Here is a 16439-nt window from a genome sequence, read left to right as displayed (position 1 = left end):
AGAATTAAATATTTTTTGTGAAATAGTATATAATATGTAACAATATGATCCAAAAAAATAAAAGTTCCACTATAGTGGACATAGTTATTATGATTGGAGCAAAGGAGGAAGTTGGGATGTGGTCAAACATTGGACTGGAGGTGGTCAGTTACCTATGTCACTTCTTGTCTAAAGCATGACATAAAGCATGTTGTTCTGTTTTACTTGTAATGTTCTAACTTGTTGGAATAAAATCAGGTAAAGTGGTTATGTTTCTAGATATAAACCATACTGCTGGAACATCCATACTAGCATCTCTTAAATGTATTGATGCATAAAATGAAGGCAGAAAAAAAACCCATTGTAGCTTCTGTTTGTATTCTTCTTTCCATTATTTGTAATAAACCTGTGTGTGGTTACCATCAATCAGTCCTGCAAAGAAAATATAAGGTTGCTATTTTTGTATATGTGCATTGTGAAAAGACACGCTGCATTAGGTACAAGGGTTCCTCATTGCATTCTAGAAAAAGAAACAAAGATGTGTACAAGTATATCTTAGGCACTGTAGACAAAGTTTGATAGTCACAAGGCAACATTTAAAAACTGATTAAAAACCATACAAATAAGAAGAACTCTGTTTTTTACATGATATACCATAATTATATTTATGGACAGTCATCTCAATGGACAAAACTGGATACCAATTGATAACTGATTCTACTGACTGGGGGCTGATGCAAGGGAATAAGTTATTACAGTATGTGTCCTTTTTTAAAAGTTCTTCATCACGATGCAAATCCTGTCAAGTCTTTGTTGCTGCCAACAATAAAACAAAGTTTGCACACATGCTTTGTTTTTGATAGCGTTTCTGTACTTCTTTAGTGGCATTAAGCACCTCTCATACAGAGGTGACCATGTCTTGTGAGGACACCTGCTTTCTTTGGTTGTTTCATCCTTGAAACAGAAACTGTGTAAATTACTTGTGAGAGACAAATCCCATATGAATTGAAAGCATTAACCCATCCTGTCATTATTGCTATGCAGTCATTAAGCCTTCAAGACAAAAGAACTAATGATGACTGGCCTTCATCATAATAAGCAGAGACTTGATTACATAGCTCCTTGCCTTCCTACCATATTCTATAAAATTACTAAATCTTATAAGAGGCTAAAGAGAGCCAGACCTTTCTATGTTTCATTCTGATGGCCATTTTTTGATTATGATGATCAATAACTGAATGCAATTTGTTTTTATCCCTATTGTTTTTGACCCCATTAACAAAAAAGTGCACCCACGTAGTCATAAATATTAAATGAGACACAATGCACATTTGAAATATTTATTTTGCCAAAAATATTACGATATTGCTTTTCAAAATTATTTAACTTCAGATGTAACCTTCCTTAGGTCAGTCTCGTAAATGTTAAAATGTGTGTCATACTAACCAAATAGATGTACATAACTATAAAAAACAACATATTGTTGAAGAATAATAGTGGTAATAAGTAATGTTCTGAAGGTATTTTTTATTAGATGTCTGTCTTTGGTTTGGATTGTCTGTAAAACTTGTATTTTGTAACAATACCTTGCTTTAGGAAACAATTACAAAGCACCTTTCATCAAATGGACACCTCATTTGGAAATGCAGCCTTTCCGCAGGCCAGTAGCACACAGTGATGGAGCTCTAGATCGACATCTAGTGGTTGAAACTGTCTAGATTAAATGGACACTTGTGTTCTTTTTAGTTTTAGTTTTTTGGGGATTTTTTGAAAAGCAAAGATGTGAATAAAAATGTAAAGCCTTCTAAAACAGCACATTTTGACAAATTTACATTAACATTAGTACAACATAGGTAGCTTTATATATTTTCTTAGAAGGGTCTAGGTTGCTATAATCTCACAGTGTGTGTGCCTGGTTCTGTCTTTCTGTGTCTTTTTGTGTCTAGTTGAGCTTCTCAGTCTCCTCTGGCTTTGCGAACTCTTCTGTCTTCACAGTGGTCAACTGGCCCTCATGACCTTCCTCGTCCCCTGGTACCTGACAGATAGCAGGAGATTATTGAGTTTCCAGACTTACGATATCAACTGGTCTCAAACATCCTTCCATTTCCCACTATGTCACGATTCAAGGCACTCATTAGTAGCTGCTTCTTGGTTTAATGGTATTAATTGTCTACTGGTTCACTGTATCTAAATGTCAGATGGATTGCAAAAATGGAACAAATTCTTTTAAACGTGTGGTAATTCAAATATTCATATACACAAACTCAAAAGCACCAAGGGCAACACAAATCTAAATGACGTCAGCCCAAAGTAATCAGATTCTGTGTAATAAACCAGGCTGATCATAAATTGTAGTGGTGAATTTGCTCCACCTGGTGATTCAACAGCTTTACTAGCTATGAACATATAACCGTCTTTGACATCTGATTGTTGGTGAAACACTCCCATCTTGTGGCAAAATTAGGTACTGCTCTGTTTGCAGCAGGGAAGTCTGAATCTTAAACTCCACGTAGCCTGTAGTATAGTTGCAGTGTTTCTTTGGCTGTGGACAGATACAGAGTTTAGAAGTTTCTAAAAGCTTCTTTGAACTTACTTCCCAGTAGATGCTGTCCTCAAAACACGAGGCGTCAGAAGGAGCTCCATAGATGGGCAACTTCATAATGAAACCTAAACAAAAGATTATCTGTATTAATCTTTTTTTCTTAATTAAGATTTTTAAGAAGTTATTAAGATATAAGTTGAAAGCAAGGTTTTGGGTTTCTGCTGACTATTAAATTATAAATCTTGAGATATCGTTTACATAACATTTTTTGTTTTTTACTGATCTGGTACCTCACAGGTCACAAAAGTCCAGTAGATTGTATTTTATGTTTTGTATCAGGTACTTTAAAAGTACCTGATATTCAATCAAAGGAGTATTAAAAAAAAAAAAACTAAAGGAGGGATGTGAACCTACCAACAAGAAGCCCTCCCACCAGGGCCATGCCTAAAGTGACAGCAAGGGAGATGGCCTGAATCCCGCCTTGGGAAGATGCGCTTCTCCCATCAGGTGCCACCATAGGGAACACGTCTTCCAAACTAAAATTGGCACAGAGGAAAAATATCAAGTAAGTTCACATTTAATTTATAGAATGGCTAGATGGATTTTTCACTCTAAAAATCGCACACCTCCACATCCAAAATATTTCCACCCCATTGCAATCCCCAACAATGAAAGGAGCAGGTTGAAGAAAGCCTTCAGTTTTCTGCATGATGATTTCTGATTTGTAAATCATCAAAAGAATGATTAATATGTATATATGATTACATTTTATATATATATAACATTTTAAATCAAATATTTTTAATGTTCTTTTATATCCTGGTCTTGACAGTTCATAACTTAGAACATATGCTAAAGTACATATTTGTTTTGTATTTGTTCTTACAAAATTATGTTTCAAATTCTATTTTCACTCGTGTTCTTTGCCATATGCTCTCAACTCAGATCGCTTCAAGATGTTTATTGGTAGTGCTCCTTTTTTCTCTATACTACTAGAAGTAAAAAATTAGATGTTGCTGTGTTCCTTTAAATCAACATTCTGTATTGTTATTTATGTTCTCCCTTATCTTTTATTGCAATATTCTTTGCGGGGGGAAAGGTCAACATAATATTTGACCTTACACCTTTTTCTTTTTTTCAAACAAATACAAAAAGAAATTTTTACCCGTTGCCATAAATCTCCTTGGTAGCCAGAGAAGCAGTGACCGCTCCCACAATAGCGCCCATAACACCGGGCATACCATGTAGGTTGTGAACCCCACAGGTGTCTTGGATCTTCAGCTTGCTCTCCAGGATGGGCTGATGGAGAGAAAACAAAATGAGAGGATTATGTGGCAGTGTTTGTTTTGTGGATGAAACTGTTTTGTGGATGAAACCCATTCAAGTTAATAATATTTTCAGTAAAAATGAATTCATTTTAGTGTTTTTTAACCCACTTTTTTAATAACCTGAAAACATAAATTAGCACATACATATTTTTGAAAAATTCACCAAAATTGTGTGTTTTAGCAACCAGTTTTTGTTTCTTTCCCTTCCACAAGTACATCACAGTTCCTTGTCTGATTTATTAAACATGAAAACTGAATCATCCTTACTGAGAGGTACTTGTAGCCCAGAACAGAGATGATACCAGCCAAGAAACCAACAATCATGGAGCCAAAAGGAGTCAGCATCATTTCTCCAGCTGTTCCTGCTGCCACTCCACCGGCCAGTGCAGCGTTTTGAATGTGGACCTAAAATAGTGACAGAAGGACTTTTAATAATGCATCACATAATGCAGAATGTAAAGATTTTAATATCTGTAGAAGAGACCTACAAAATAATAAATGAACAGATGAGACCATCAGACGTGAGCACCAAGAACTGTAAGATAATTCATCTTTCTCTAGCATACTGGTTTTGCACCACGTGCTAGTAAATAGGTGGACGATATTACAGACAAGCTGATTCCTTCCAGTGATTGGTTTGTCTTTACTGTCAGCAGGTTGTGTGGCATGTCTGTCCCCTTTGTCAATTTCACGAGCTGTTTATATTTCCCTCTTTGGTTTGATTCAAATCAGCACGGGAATGTCTCGCCTTGACTTCTTACTGTTAACGGATGGGCTTGACAACAAGCACATGTGACTAACTGACAGTGTCATCTTTGAGGAGGGAGTGTACCGTCAGCTGACACGTTTGTCAGTTTTTATCACAAGTGACTCTGTCGTGACCCGGATCAGCTGACTTTGACATTGCTGACAGGAGGGAAAGACCTAGTTCTTTCATTACTTTGTCTTGACCACACCCTCCCTTCACCGTGTTAATACTGATTGTGCACTTCTTCTGACCTCTACAGATGTTAAGAATATTTTTAATTATATTTTTTATTCTTAAACCTTTACCCCATAAAGAAGACATTTGACAACCTCCCCTAAACCATTATACTAAGTTTCACACCTTAGTATGGATCAATAAAAATGTGGATTGATGTCCACTAGACTGCTTTCTGTGTTTTACTAAGGGTAGCTGCATAGGCAGAGACCACCCAGGCTAACTTCTAATGCAATCTCAGTTCCACATCTTTGTTCCAAAAGGAGGCCTGAAATATGACAGTTTAGAAATAAGCTTCAAGGGAAACTCCTATTAGGCTTTCAAGTGGTAAAGAGTTAAGGTGAATTGCTTTTTGAAGCTACAATTCAAGTCATAAATTATAATTTTGTATCCTCACCATGTCCAGTTTGCCATCATGAGCTGTGAGGGCAGACATGGCATAAGTAGACAGAGTGCAGGCTGCCAGGGAGTAGTAGGTGTTCAATGCTGTACGATGCTGATCGTCTCCGTGAGCTGTGATGGCAGAGTTGAAGCTGGGCCAGAACATCCACAGGTAGAGAGTACCTATTTACAACCAGTATAGAAAAGACAACATTTTAATATTTCATCAATACAGTAGTTTTGATTTAAATATACACTTTGAAACTACTCAAAATATAACTGTTCCTGTTTCAAATACTATAGAGTGCTTCTATGTGTTGTTATTTGGGTGATTACAGACAGTTCATGATAATAGCGCCTGGCAAGCACCTGGCAGCACAAGTGACCAAAGAGTTACTATTAAATTAGACAACTATACATATAATAAGGAACATTTAGTATTTGTATTTCACAGAAGTAGTTGCAGGTGTTTACCGATCATAGCAAACATATCAGAGTGGTAGACTGAGCTGTTCTTGTGTTTGCTCTTGTCCAGCCCGGGTCGGTACAAGACTCGAGCCACCATCAGGCCAAAGTAGGCTCCAAATGTGTGAATGGTCATCGAGCCACCAGCATCTCTGGTCTGGAACAGGCCAGGAGTAATAATGATGAAAATAGGTGACAATTCAGATATGCATTGTGCATTTTAGGCCAAAGTCTTCAGTCCCAGTCTTTAATTATGTAGTTAATGTTTTCATAATATGAATATCTTTATACAGTAACTTACTCCAAGAAGGCTCAGCAGGATGAACTCATTGACTGCAAACAGTGTGACCTCAAACACAGCCATAACAAGCAACTGGACAGGACTTGTTTTACCCAGAACAGCTCCAAATGAGATCAGCACAGAGCCGGTGCAGAAATCAGCGTTGATCATACTGAAAGAAACAAAAATGTAAAAAAAAAACCCCCAAAAAAACAATTGAATTCATTCAAAAAATGAATTTCAGAAACATAAACTTCACAGCACAAAGACAACATAACAAAATACAATGCATCTCTTCTAATCCACAGATTTATTTTGTAATTTGCATGATGTGACATATTTTGTAGCATTCCAGTTTTTCTCAGCATTTAGAAAACCTTTTCAGTATGTTCATACTCAAAACTACTCTTGCTACCTAGAGTAAATACCAATTTTTTGTTTTGTTTTGGGTTTTTTTGCATTCATCAAGTGATAAGAGTATTGACAGTTTACTACATCCAGGTAACCAAAGATGTATTCAGGCTGCTTTAAATGCAGGATATGCAATTGGTCACACAGTGAAGGTGAACAATATTTCTAGGAATTGCTTAACCATGAGGCATTAACACTGCAAAAGTAGTTAGCCCCTCCTATAGTTTTGACAAAGAATATTCTGTCTCCCTTGTCATAAGAAAAGGCTAAAATAAGACCTTTATTGCCATTATTTTATAGTACACAATGTGCCAGTCTCACAGGCAGAAATCAAGACTAGCTCTAGAATAACAAATGAAACTGATTTGTTTGTACATGTATTTGCACGGGTTAAATTGTTTGCACTCGTGTTTATGATTGTAACTAAGAGGATTAAGCGTCAAGAAAAAATTCTATCCTTATCCTATGTATTTTGCATATTCTGTATGTGTTTGGGTGCACATTCATATATGCATGGTTATCCACATACCTCTCCACTCCAACGTGGATTTTGCCTCCATGCATACCATGGAAGAAACCCTGCATAAGTGTGGCCCACTGTAAGGCTAAAGCTGCAATCAGGAAATTGAAACCAACACTGCTGAAGCCATAACGCTGGAGGAAAGTCATGAGGAAACCGAAACCAATGAAGATCATTACGTGTACATCCTGGAAACCTGGAAAGTGTGGATGAAAAGAGTTAAAAAATGAGAAACCAAGTGGTGAAATAACGAAGTACCTATGGCATTTAAAACATTTTCCCCTCATGTTTTTTTTTAATCAAACTACAATTAATTTTTTGTTGGTCAGAGGAATTCCAACAGCACTTCAGGGAGGATATCACTCGCTTGGATTGGTCTGGAATGTTTTCGTCAATAGCTACTCTCAACAAACTCACTCAATCATTGCCAGCGACACTATGACTCGAGGGCTTTGTAGTCTAGAAAAAAACACAAACTGAATGGCTACTTACATAAGCTTTGGTTAACTGGAACAACAGGTTAAGCTGTGAAACATCCTACTGATTCTTGGATCATCACTTTATCACTTGTATTGTGTGAAAAACTAGCTTTTGCGACAAGAGAGCATATGAAACTGAACTGTCTAAACTTGCACCCGGGTGTTTCCATGTATGTTTATCTATTTGTCTGATATTCCCAAACACAAAATTGCACTGTGCTTTGCCTGCTGTCACTATGGTAATGGTTAACTGGCAGGACCATGCAGAGGTGTTGTCTTCATTGCTGTTTTGGCCCAGATGCAGTTCTCAGTAGTTCCTAGTTGACGCCATACAGTAAAAGCAATAATACGCTTCACTGGGTTGAGTTAGATTCTATTATTTGGCTTCTGCTTAACCTTTAGTAATAACTATATAACCCAGCTTATTTGTATGTTTCCACATTGCATTGAATTCAAAACGCTAATATTGTCACTCATTTATTTATTTCTACTTTGGTTTAAAAAAAAGAAATAGTTCAGGTAAACTATTGCACAAGAGTTTGTTCAATAGCACAGTTCTCAACTATAGTTCCTCGGTTAGATCATTTCTGTTTTTTTTCCAAACCTACCCATGCAAGTGTTTTTCCAGTGAAACTTATATGTCACTGGTTTTCATAAGAGCATATTTCAGAGAAAGTCCACATTAGGTCTTCATTTTAACTATAAGTTGTGACCTGTGTGTTTGTCTTTCTGGAGGACAGTCCAGTAAAACACAGGCTTTGTACAGTGTAAACTTCTATGTTTACTGTACATTTTTTTTCCTAAGAATGAAATAAGGGTAAACCATGTAGGTTTTCCATACACACAGGTGAAGTTTTCTTTCATCTCCCAGGATATTGAGGGTGTCAGACTTCAATACACCACTATGAACCTTTTGTCTCTGCTTATTTTTCTTATTTTATGAATTTTAATCTATTAATCCTGTACTGTTTGAGGCAGAGCTGAAGAAAATAGTTGTTATTTGGTCAAAGCTTTGTTAAAAGTACAGTTTGTAATGTTTCATTTTGTCCTGCGACATTTCACATTGATTGATGTGTCAAAATGCAGTGGCTATGCTAACCAACTGATAACAGTCAAGTTATTAGTTTAGCTCACCAAACACATTTCCCACGTGTGGGACTAATAAAGGTGTATCGTCCAGTGCAAAATTAGAGGGTCATGTAATAACTACGTAAAAAAATATTGCTGACCTTGTGGCTTTATTAGTTCCTGTAATTCAGTTTTGAAGTCACATGTAACCTAATTCTGCTGCAGTAGGTTCTGAAAGGTGACTTACTAATAGGCCAGGGCAGGATCAACACCCAAGTTAGCTGCCTGCAGGTGGGAGGTGGCTTGTAAAGACGAGGGAATTCATCTCCCCAGATTCTCTTCGCAGAATGCTGTCTGATTTGTTAACACACGCCCAGCCTAACACAAAGCTCCATCTTAACGAATATGCCCAACTGCTAAGCTAGAACTTTGTGCTCCCTGACTTCTAAGAACTTCAGTGTTAAGTTTACCAATGTAAATGAAAGAAACAAAACGCCTATTTTCCATTATTAAGTCTACAACATTTCATTTTAGGTTCGGCTTAAAATATAATTCCTTCCTGGAAGTCCTATATATTGTCCTCTTGTGATAAGCAAAATGTGTATTTTATTATGGCTTCATGTTGATTAAATATAAATAAAATTAAATGCAATAAGAGTGGAAATACAATCATTTTAAGTTACTACTTAAAACTGACCACAAATCTATACTTTTATGTATCCAATGAGTGCCCCTATAAAAGTTTTTTGTTGTTGTTGTTGTTTTTGCCACTACTGGGCAACGTAAATCACAAAGTTAACAAATAGCGAGGACAATGTTTTTGCCTGCATGCGACAGCAGTGGACTGGAAGACATTTCCATGAAATGTTCACTCATAATGAATAGGACTCTTCCAATTAGGGAAAAGAGAGCTGGTGAAATGCAATTCAGCAGATTTTTCTCCTTTAATGCAGATGAGAACATTTGTGTTTTGTTGAAAAAACAGTTGCATGCAATGATGAATTACGCAACAGTCCTAAAATAAGTGCACAGTGAGGCCATGTCTCAAAACAACAGGTAACAAAGAGAACCACTTTAACATATATCGGCCTTTGAAACTCTTAAATAAATTGCCGATAGGCTTAAGAACAAGGCAGAGGCAAGCTTACTATTACTACAGTATTATTTCGTTTTTTGGTTTACACTAATCTGTAATATGCTATGTGCAAAAATAACGTTATATTAAGTAGGAGCAATGCACAAATTTTCCTTTCCATATCTACAAAACACTCACTTGGGTAGCGGTAGTAGAAATCGTTGTCATATTCACTGTGGTTCGAATGGTGCCACTTCTTTGCATCTGTCTCTTTGTCATACTCCACCAGCACCCCAAAGAGGATGATGAGGATGATCTCCAGGATGAAGCAGGTGATCGGCAGTTTCAGCCGCATGTTGGTATTTGTGTCTGTCATGTTTTCTTTCCGGTGAGATGAAGACGAGAAATTTAATGAGGCTTGTTCTTCATGAAATTAATTACAGCTCTAGCACAGAGCGTTGGACACACCGTCTCTCTCACACTCAGGGGCGTCCTGCAGAGACAAGAGGATGTTTTGTGTGAGAGTGGAAGAACTAGCTCACAGACAAACACAAACGCTGATGTGTTTTTCATCTCTTGGGACACACCTACCGGACCTAAAATGGCATAATTAATATTATTCCCGCCCCCTTCTACTTTACTTTTTAAGGTGGTTTGAAGTGCTGGAGTTCAGCAAATACGTTTATAATAAGTAATAATCCAGTACTTTTGATAGATACAGCTTGGTAATTTGTGTTTCTAGTGTTTTTAGACACTAATTTATGGCTAATAAGTTTAAGCTAGTTTAAACTAGTAGCTTAACACTTAGTTAAACCACTAGTTTATGGCTGCTGGATTACCACATTTTAGCCAGCAGCATGAGATTTAAGTGTCATTTTTATTTTCTGTGTGCACTTGCCATCATATAATATTGCAATTTGGCAGCAGCCACTCCTTCATTCATACAGCATACAGTTTGAGACAGTTTCTGTTCTGTATTTGTGTTTCATGCTAAAAGCAGAGATAATGCATGAACAAGTTCCTGAAAGTTCCTGAGACAATTCACTCACACACTCACTCTGTTTGGATAGGTTTGCCCACAAAAACTACTTTGCTGTGGTTACTGAAAAAATATACTGTTTGGTTATGAAGCACCCCAATTAGCATTAAAAAAAATTAAGCCACTGGAGTTCCTGGATTAGCCACTTAGGGCTGACTCATATGTTTACAGATGGGTAAAGAAAAACAAAAAACAACAAATAAGAGGTGACAAAAAGTCCAGACTTAACAAAACTTAAAGCACAGTCATCCTGTCTTTGAGGATGCACAGCGGATCTTCTGTTCTCTCAGTGATCAAAAAAACTGTAGCCACTACGGCCTACTACTCATACAACTGTCAATTAAAATCACACAGGATGAGTTCAGAAGGAACAGGCCAAGAAGCCAGAATCAGCAAATACATATAGGGTTTTATCATTTAAAAGATTTGTGATAATACTAGACCATTAAAAGAAAAAAAAAACTTATTTGCACAAAGTATTAACACCAATGCCTTCTAATGGTGCAATATGCCAGCACTGTAGCAATCACCTGAGAAAAGCTATTAAATCACACCAACAGGAGGCTTATGGGTTACTTTAAAAAGCATGAGAAGAAGAAAATAGAATAAGTATCATATAAATAAATTACACATAAATATACTTAGTAAAAAGTATACATGACCTAAAACATTCATTTTGCACCTTAAACCTGTACTGAAAGGTCTGAATGGCAATCAAATCTTCTCTAACGAGTCTCTGGTTTAACACTGCTGAGATAAATGCACATACAGGGAGTGCAGAATTATTAGGCAAATGAGTATTTTGTCCACATCATCCTCTTCATGCATGTTGTCTTACTCCAAGCTGTATAGGCTCGAAAGCCTACCACCAATTAAGCATATTAGGTGATGTGCATCTCTGTAATGAGAAGGGGTGTGGTCTAATGACATCAACACCCTATATCAGGTGTGCATAATTATTAGGCAACTTCCTTTCCTTTGGCAAAATGGGTCAAAAGAAGGACTTGACAAGCTCAGAAAAGTCAAAAATAGTGAGATATCTTGCAGAGGGATGCAGCAGTCTCAAAATTGCAAAGCTTCTGAAGCGTGATCATCGAACAATCAAGCGTTTCATTCAAAATAGTCAACAGGGTCGCAAGAAACGTGTGGAAAAACCAAGGCGCAAAATAACTGCCCATGAACTGAGAAAAGTCAAGCGTGCAGCTGCCAAGATGCCACTTGCCACCAGTTTGGCCATATTTCAGAGCTGCAACATCACTGGAGTGCCCAAAAGCACAAGGTGTGCAATACTCAGAGACATGGCCAAGGTAAGAAAGGCTGAAAGACGACCACCACTGAACAAGACACACAAGCTGAAACGTCAAGACTGGGCCAAGAAATATCTCAAGACTGGTTTTTCTAAGGTTTTATGGACTGATGAAATGAGAGTGAGTCTTGATGGGCCAGATGGATGGGCCCGTGGCTGGATTGGTAAAGGGCAGAGAGCTCCAGTCCGACTCAGACGCCAGCAAGGTGGAGGTGGAGTACTGGTTTGGGCTGGTATCATCAAAGATGAGCTTGTGGGGCCTTTTCGGGTTGAGGATGGAGTCAAGCTCAACTCCCAGTCCTACTGCCAGTTTCTGGAAGACACCTTCTTCAAGCAGTGGTACAGGAAGAAGTCTGCATCCTTCAAGAAAAACATGATTTTCATGCAGGACAATGCTCCATCACACGCGTCCAAGTACTCCACAGCGTGGCTGGCAAGAAAGGGTATAAAAGAAGAAAAACTAATGACATGGCCTCCTTGTTCACCTGATCTGAACCCCATTGAGAACCTGTGGTCCATCATCAAATGTGAGATTTACAAGGAGGGAAAACAGTACACCTCTCTGAACAGTGTCTGGGAGGCTGTGGTTGCTGCTGCACGCAATGTTGATGGTGAACAGATCAAAACACTGACAGAATCCATGGATGGCAGGCTTTTGAGTGTCCTTGCAAAGAAAGGTGGCTATATTGGTCGCTGATTTGTTTTTGTTTTGTTTTTGAATGTCAGAAATGTATATTTGTGAATGTGGAGATGTTATATTGGTTTCACTGGTAAAAATAAATAATTGAAATGGGTATATATTTGTTTTTTGTTAAGTTGCCTAATAATTATGCACAGTAATAGTCACCTGCACACACAGATATCCCCCTAAAATAGCTAAAACTAAAAACAAACTAAAAACTACTTCCAAAAACATTCAGCTTTGATATTAATGAGTTTTTTGGGTTCATTGAGAACATGGTTGTTGTTCAATAATAAAAATTATTCCTCAAAAATACAACTTGCCTAATAATTCTGCACTCCCTGTAGTAGAAGCAATAATCGTGATATTCTCACGTGATAAAGCTACAGTTCTTCAGCTACTGCATTGCTTATCATGACTTTGTAGCATCCCACAAGCACATTTGCGCATAACCACAGTTCTGCATCAGAACAAGAGAGAAACGATGAGCCTCGCTACTACTTCCAATTTATACTATTCCTTCTATCTCCTGGTTCCAAATAGAGTCTGTTTTGAAAGGTCACTGTCCCTTTGATAAGTTACAGCCAGGGCTTAAATAAATGTGGGACCATAAAAGTACTGACACCATCAAGGATCAGTGGGTTTCTAGTTGGGCCATCTGCAGTTTTATTTACACAGTGGAAGATGAAACAGATTACAGTGGTTTCCTGCGTGGCGTTCTCACTTGGGGTTGGCTCTCACAGTGGTGTTTTTGTGTCTGCTTAGGTGTAGCAAACTTAATTAAAAACGTATAGATAATATCTTATTTCATAGTGTAATCTTCACATTTTTTTTATCCAAACACAATCTCTGTTGATTCACCCATTGATTATATTCACAGTATGGCCCCTATAGCCAGTGTAGCCAAAGGTAGTGTGGCCACTATTAACTCTTCTCCAGCAGATTGTACCAAGCAGCAGGAAAAACCTGATCACTAGGTGCCCATGAGGAGGACGTGTAGTCCTAAACAGAGGCCCACAGCACACGACCAACCCATTCATGTCTCTCATCCTTGTCCCCCAGTCTGTGACACACCCACTGAAGAGACGGTAACCATCCTATTTTGGATAGAGCAAAATGTGACTAAATAGTTTAGACCAGGAAGCAAATGTAACAGTGTAGTATTATTCCACTTGCCACAAATGTTACTGCAACCTAGCCTCACCTAACTGGCCACACCAGGGGGTGTGGCCAGTTAGGTGAGGCTGGCTGCAGTAATCGCTGCCAGTCTGCCGTAGCCGTACGACAGTGTGCTATGCGGAGTGGTGTGGGGTCAGCCCTTTGATCTGATACAACACCGTTGTGCCCATTCAGGAAATAAAGTAGCAAGGATAGATCAGAGACTCCTTGTCTTCTTAAAAACGCAACACAACGCAGAGTCGAGGAGTCTGTTTGGGCTGAACTGTTGCAGCGGGGTGAAGCAGAAACCGGTTACACAAAGTTGCAGTCTTACACGCCTCTCTGCAGCTTCGTTCCTCTTGTTATTCCCCTAAAACCATATCCCCTTAGAGACTGTGTCTGCTCTGAATGTGTGCTAAAGAGTAAAACAGTAAAATGTGAAACATTAAGCATTAGGTCTCTTTCTTCTGAGTCCTTGTTAGTACAAAAACGAATAATCTCCTGTTACTGCTGCTTAATGCAATTTACCGCAACACTTGCATGCACGTACATTTCACACTTTAAAGAGGTCTCAAACAAAGACCTGCTAATTCACTTCTTATGCTTTTGGCATCCTACTTATGTTGCCAGACTTTAATCACATACAAAAAGACAAGATAAGGCAAAATGGCAATGTCCATCTCCGCCTGGTGAGACATCTATAAACTGGTGCTCACTGCTTTGTACTTTTAATGGATTAAAGTTTAGTAGACTGCATCAGTTTGTTGGAAGATGTAATTACACACTAATCAATGTATGTTTATGGGAACAATATGACTGATTGCACCTAAATAGCATCATACCTTAAATTTATGGAGTGACCATAGATATCAGTGCTGATTTTTTCCCCCACAATTGCAAGTTTTCTTCCTTTTACAATAGAATGTCTGATATCTGAAATGAGAGAGTTCAACAGAAACAACAGAAAATGAATTCACCAATGTTGGTATCACTCTTTTTTATGTAAAAATCATTCCCATGAGTGTTATCACTCAGGCATTTTTTCCCAGAATCAGTAAACTAAAACCACAAGAGCATAGACCATTTGCTATGCTGTTTACACTGACAGAGCTGTGACAGACACGAGAGAAAACAGCTATATATTTGTGAAAGGACTGGACAAGCTGAGGTTGTACAAAGCTAAAGGAAAATTTCATGTGCCTTCTCTTCCTCTTGCTATAATGTTTCATAACATATGTCACTCACACCTGTATCTTCATCTTCTATCAGCACAGGCTGCTTTTTCTTTGGAGCTGGCAAGAATGCAGTTATGTTTTTGAAGTATTTAAACTATTACCACGAGACACCAGGAGAGTCAAAGAGAAGCCATAAACTATGCAGATACAGATAACTCTTTCTGCCAGGTTCCTGTCACAAAGTCAAAACATCACTGATCGGTATTCTCCTGCATTTCATTCAGTCACATGATGTCATGTGACAAATTCAACATTATATAGTAATATAAGCTTTATGTCAATGAAAATATTTAAATTAACTGTGAATTCCTATGTGTGACATAATATTATTTATTATTCCTCTGTACCAAAGATTTAATCTAATATGTTGCTTTTTGAGCTGAATTCATAGAAAAAAATATTATATTCACAAATATGCACTCTTTAATGTGTAATTGAGTCTTCCAACAACTAATATTTTTGTAAATTTAGAATTAGTGGCAGTGTTGGCCCGCAATCTTAAATGGAAAATCACCATTCTATTTGGCTTTTATGTGTGTGGCACCACACACATAAAAGTTTTGAGTTTGTGTGCCATGGAGGTCTTTTTAATTCATATCTGCACCTCCAGAAACCAAATATGAAAGATCAGGCTTGCAACTACTGTTTCTATCTGTTCATGTTTATAAAGTAGAATCACTGTTGCAGTCACTCTGAAGGCTCTTTAGGCTGGTTTCCAGATTTGCTTTGCATTTTTGGCTTTATGTTCATATGTAACAAGTACAAGAAAGATCGTATCCCCCTTAAACTTTAACTTCAAGTTTAATGTGTAATACATTCCTTTCTTTAATTTCGAGCCCAACACTGCTCTGAAATGAGCTTCATGACTCATCAACTTGGTTTCCTTTAAAGCCTCCTCCAGAGTAAATAGCTAAATATCTCCTTTTGTACCTTCTAACAGAAAACAGAAGAATACATTTAATTCAACATTCAAACAGGTATAGTGTTGTTTATGGGAAAAAAAAACCCATTAGATATGTCATGTTTTATGATTTATAACCTGAATGAAACATAAAACTTCAGAGATAAGGACCTACATCCAGACATGCCTCATCTTGTCTTTGCTCTTGAACTGATCCTGTTCCTCATCGCTTTATCTTAGCCATTAGAGGCTTACATTTAAAATCAACAAGCTTTCTAAACTTGAAGCTCAAACTTTGATTAAAGTTCACAACTGCTGCTGCTGTTAGCAGGAAAATGACAACATAGAGACCTCTCAGCTATATGAATGTGATGAGTGATGTGCAACAGTCTGAAACAGAAACTGAATGAGAAAGATCTTGTTAGAAATGTAAAAAAGAGAGGGTTGTTTAGATATCACAGGGAAACTGACATCTATCTCAACAAATGCAATCTAAACCTGGGACAGCAACAAAGAGACATAAAAGAAAATTAAAGTTTTATATAATACAAACAAGGAAATGATTTACAACCAATACAGGGAATGAATCCCCTTCTCTAATAAGCATC

The 16439-nt window shown here is 37.6% G+C and overlaps 1 protein-coding gene across 1 annotated transcript; it reads right to left on the bottom strand.

The window, feature by feature from the left end:
- Positions 1–1305: 1305 nt before the first annotated feature.
- Positions 1306–10062, bottom strand: rhbg (Rh family B glycoprotein). Its single transcript, XM_085423640.1, has 10 exons — positions 9709–10062; positions 6898–7084; positions 5979–6129; positions 5687–5834; positions 5229–5395; positions 4117–4254; positions 3687–3820; positions 2936–3057; positions 2573–2646; positions 1306–2014 (listed from the first exon to the last, which is right to left on the bottom strand). The coding sequence occupies exons 1-10, from the start codon at positions 9884–9886 to the stop codon at positions 1922–1924; spliced, it is 1392 nt and encodes a 463-aa protein (XP_085279766.1). The 5' UTR covers positions 9887–10062; the 3' UTR covers positions 1306–1921.
- Between the last annotated feature and the right edge of the window lie 6377 nt (positions 10063–16439).

This window comes from Rhamphochromis longiceps, linkage group LG11 (assembly GCF_057381845.1).
Source record: "Rhamphochromis longiceps isolate RC_006_pf linkage group LG11, R_longiceps_female_GT1.1, whole genome shotgun sequence".
In the NCBI taxonomy this organism is placed as follows: Eukaryota; Metazoa; Chordata; class Actinopteri; order Cichliformes; family Cichlidae; genus Rhamphochromis; species Rhamphochromis longiceps.
Note: the sequence above shows the minus strand (reverse complement) of the source record. Positions and strands in the feature narration are given on the sequence as shown.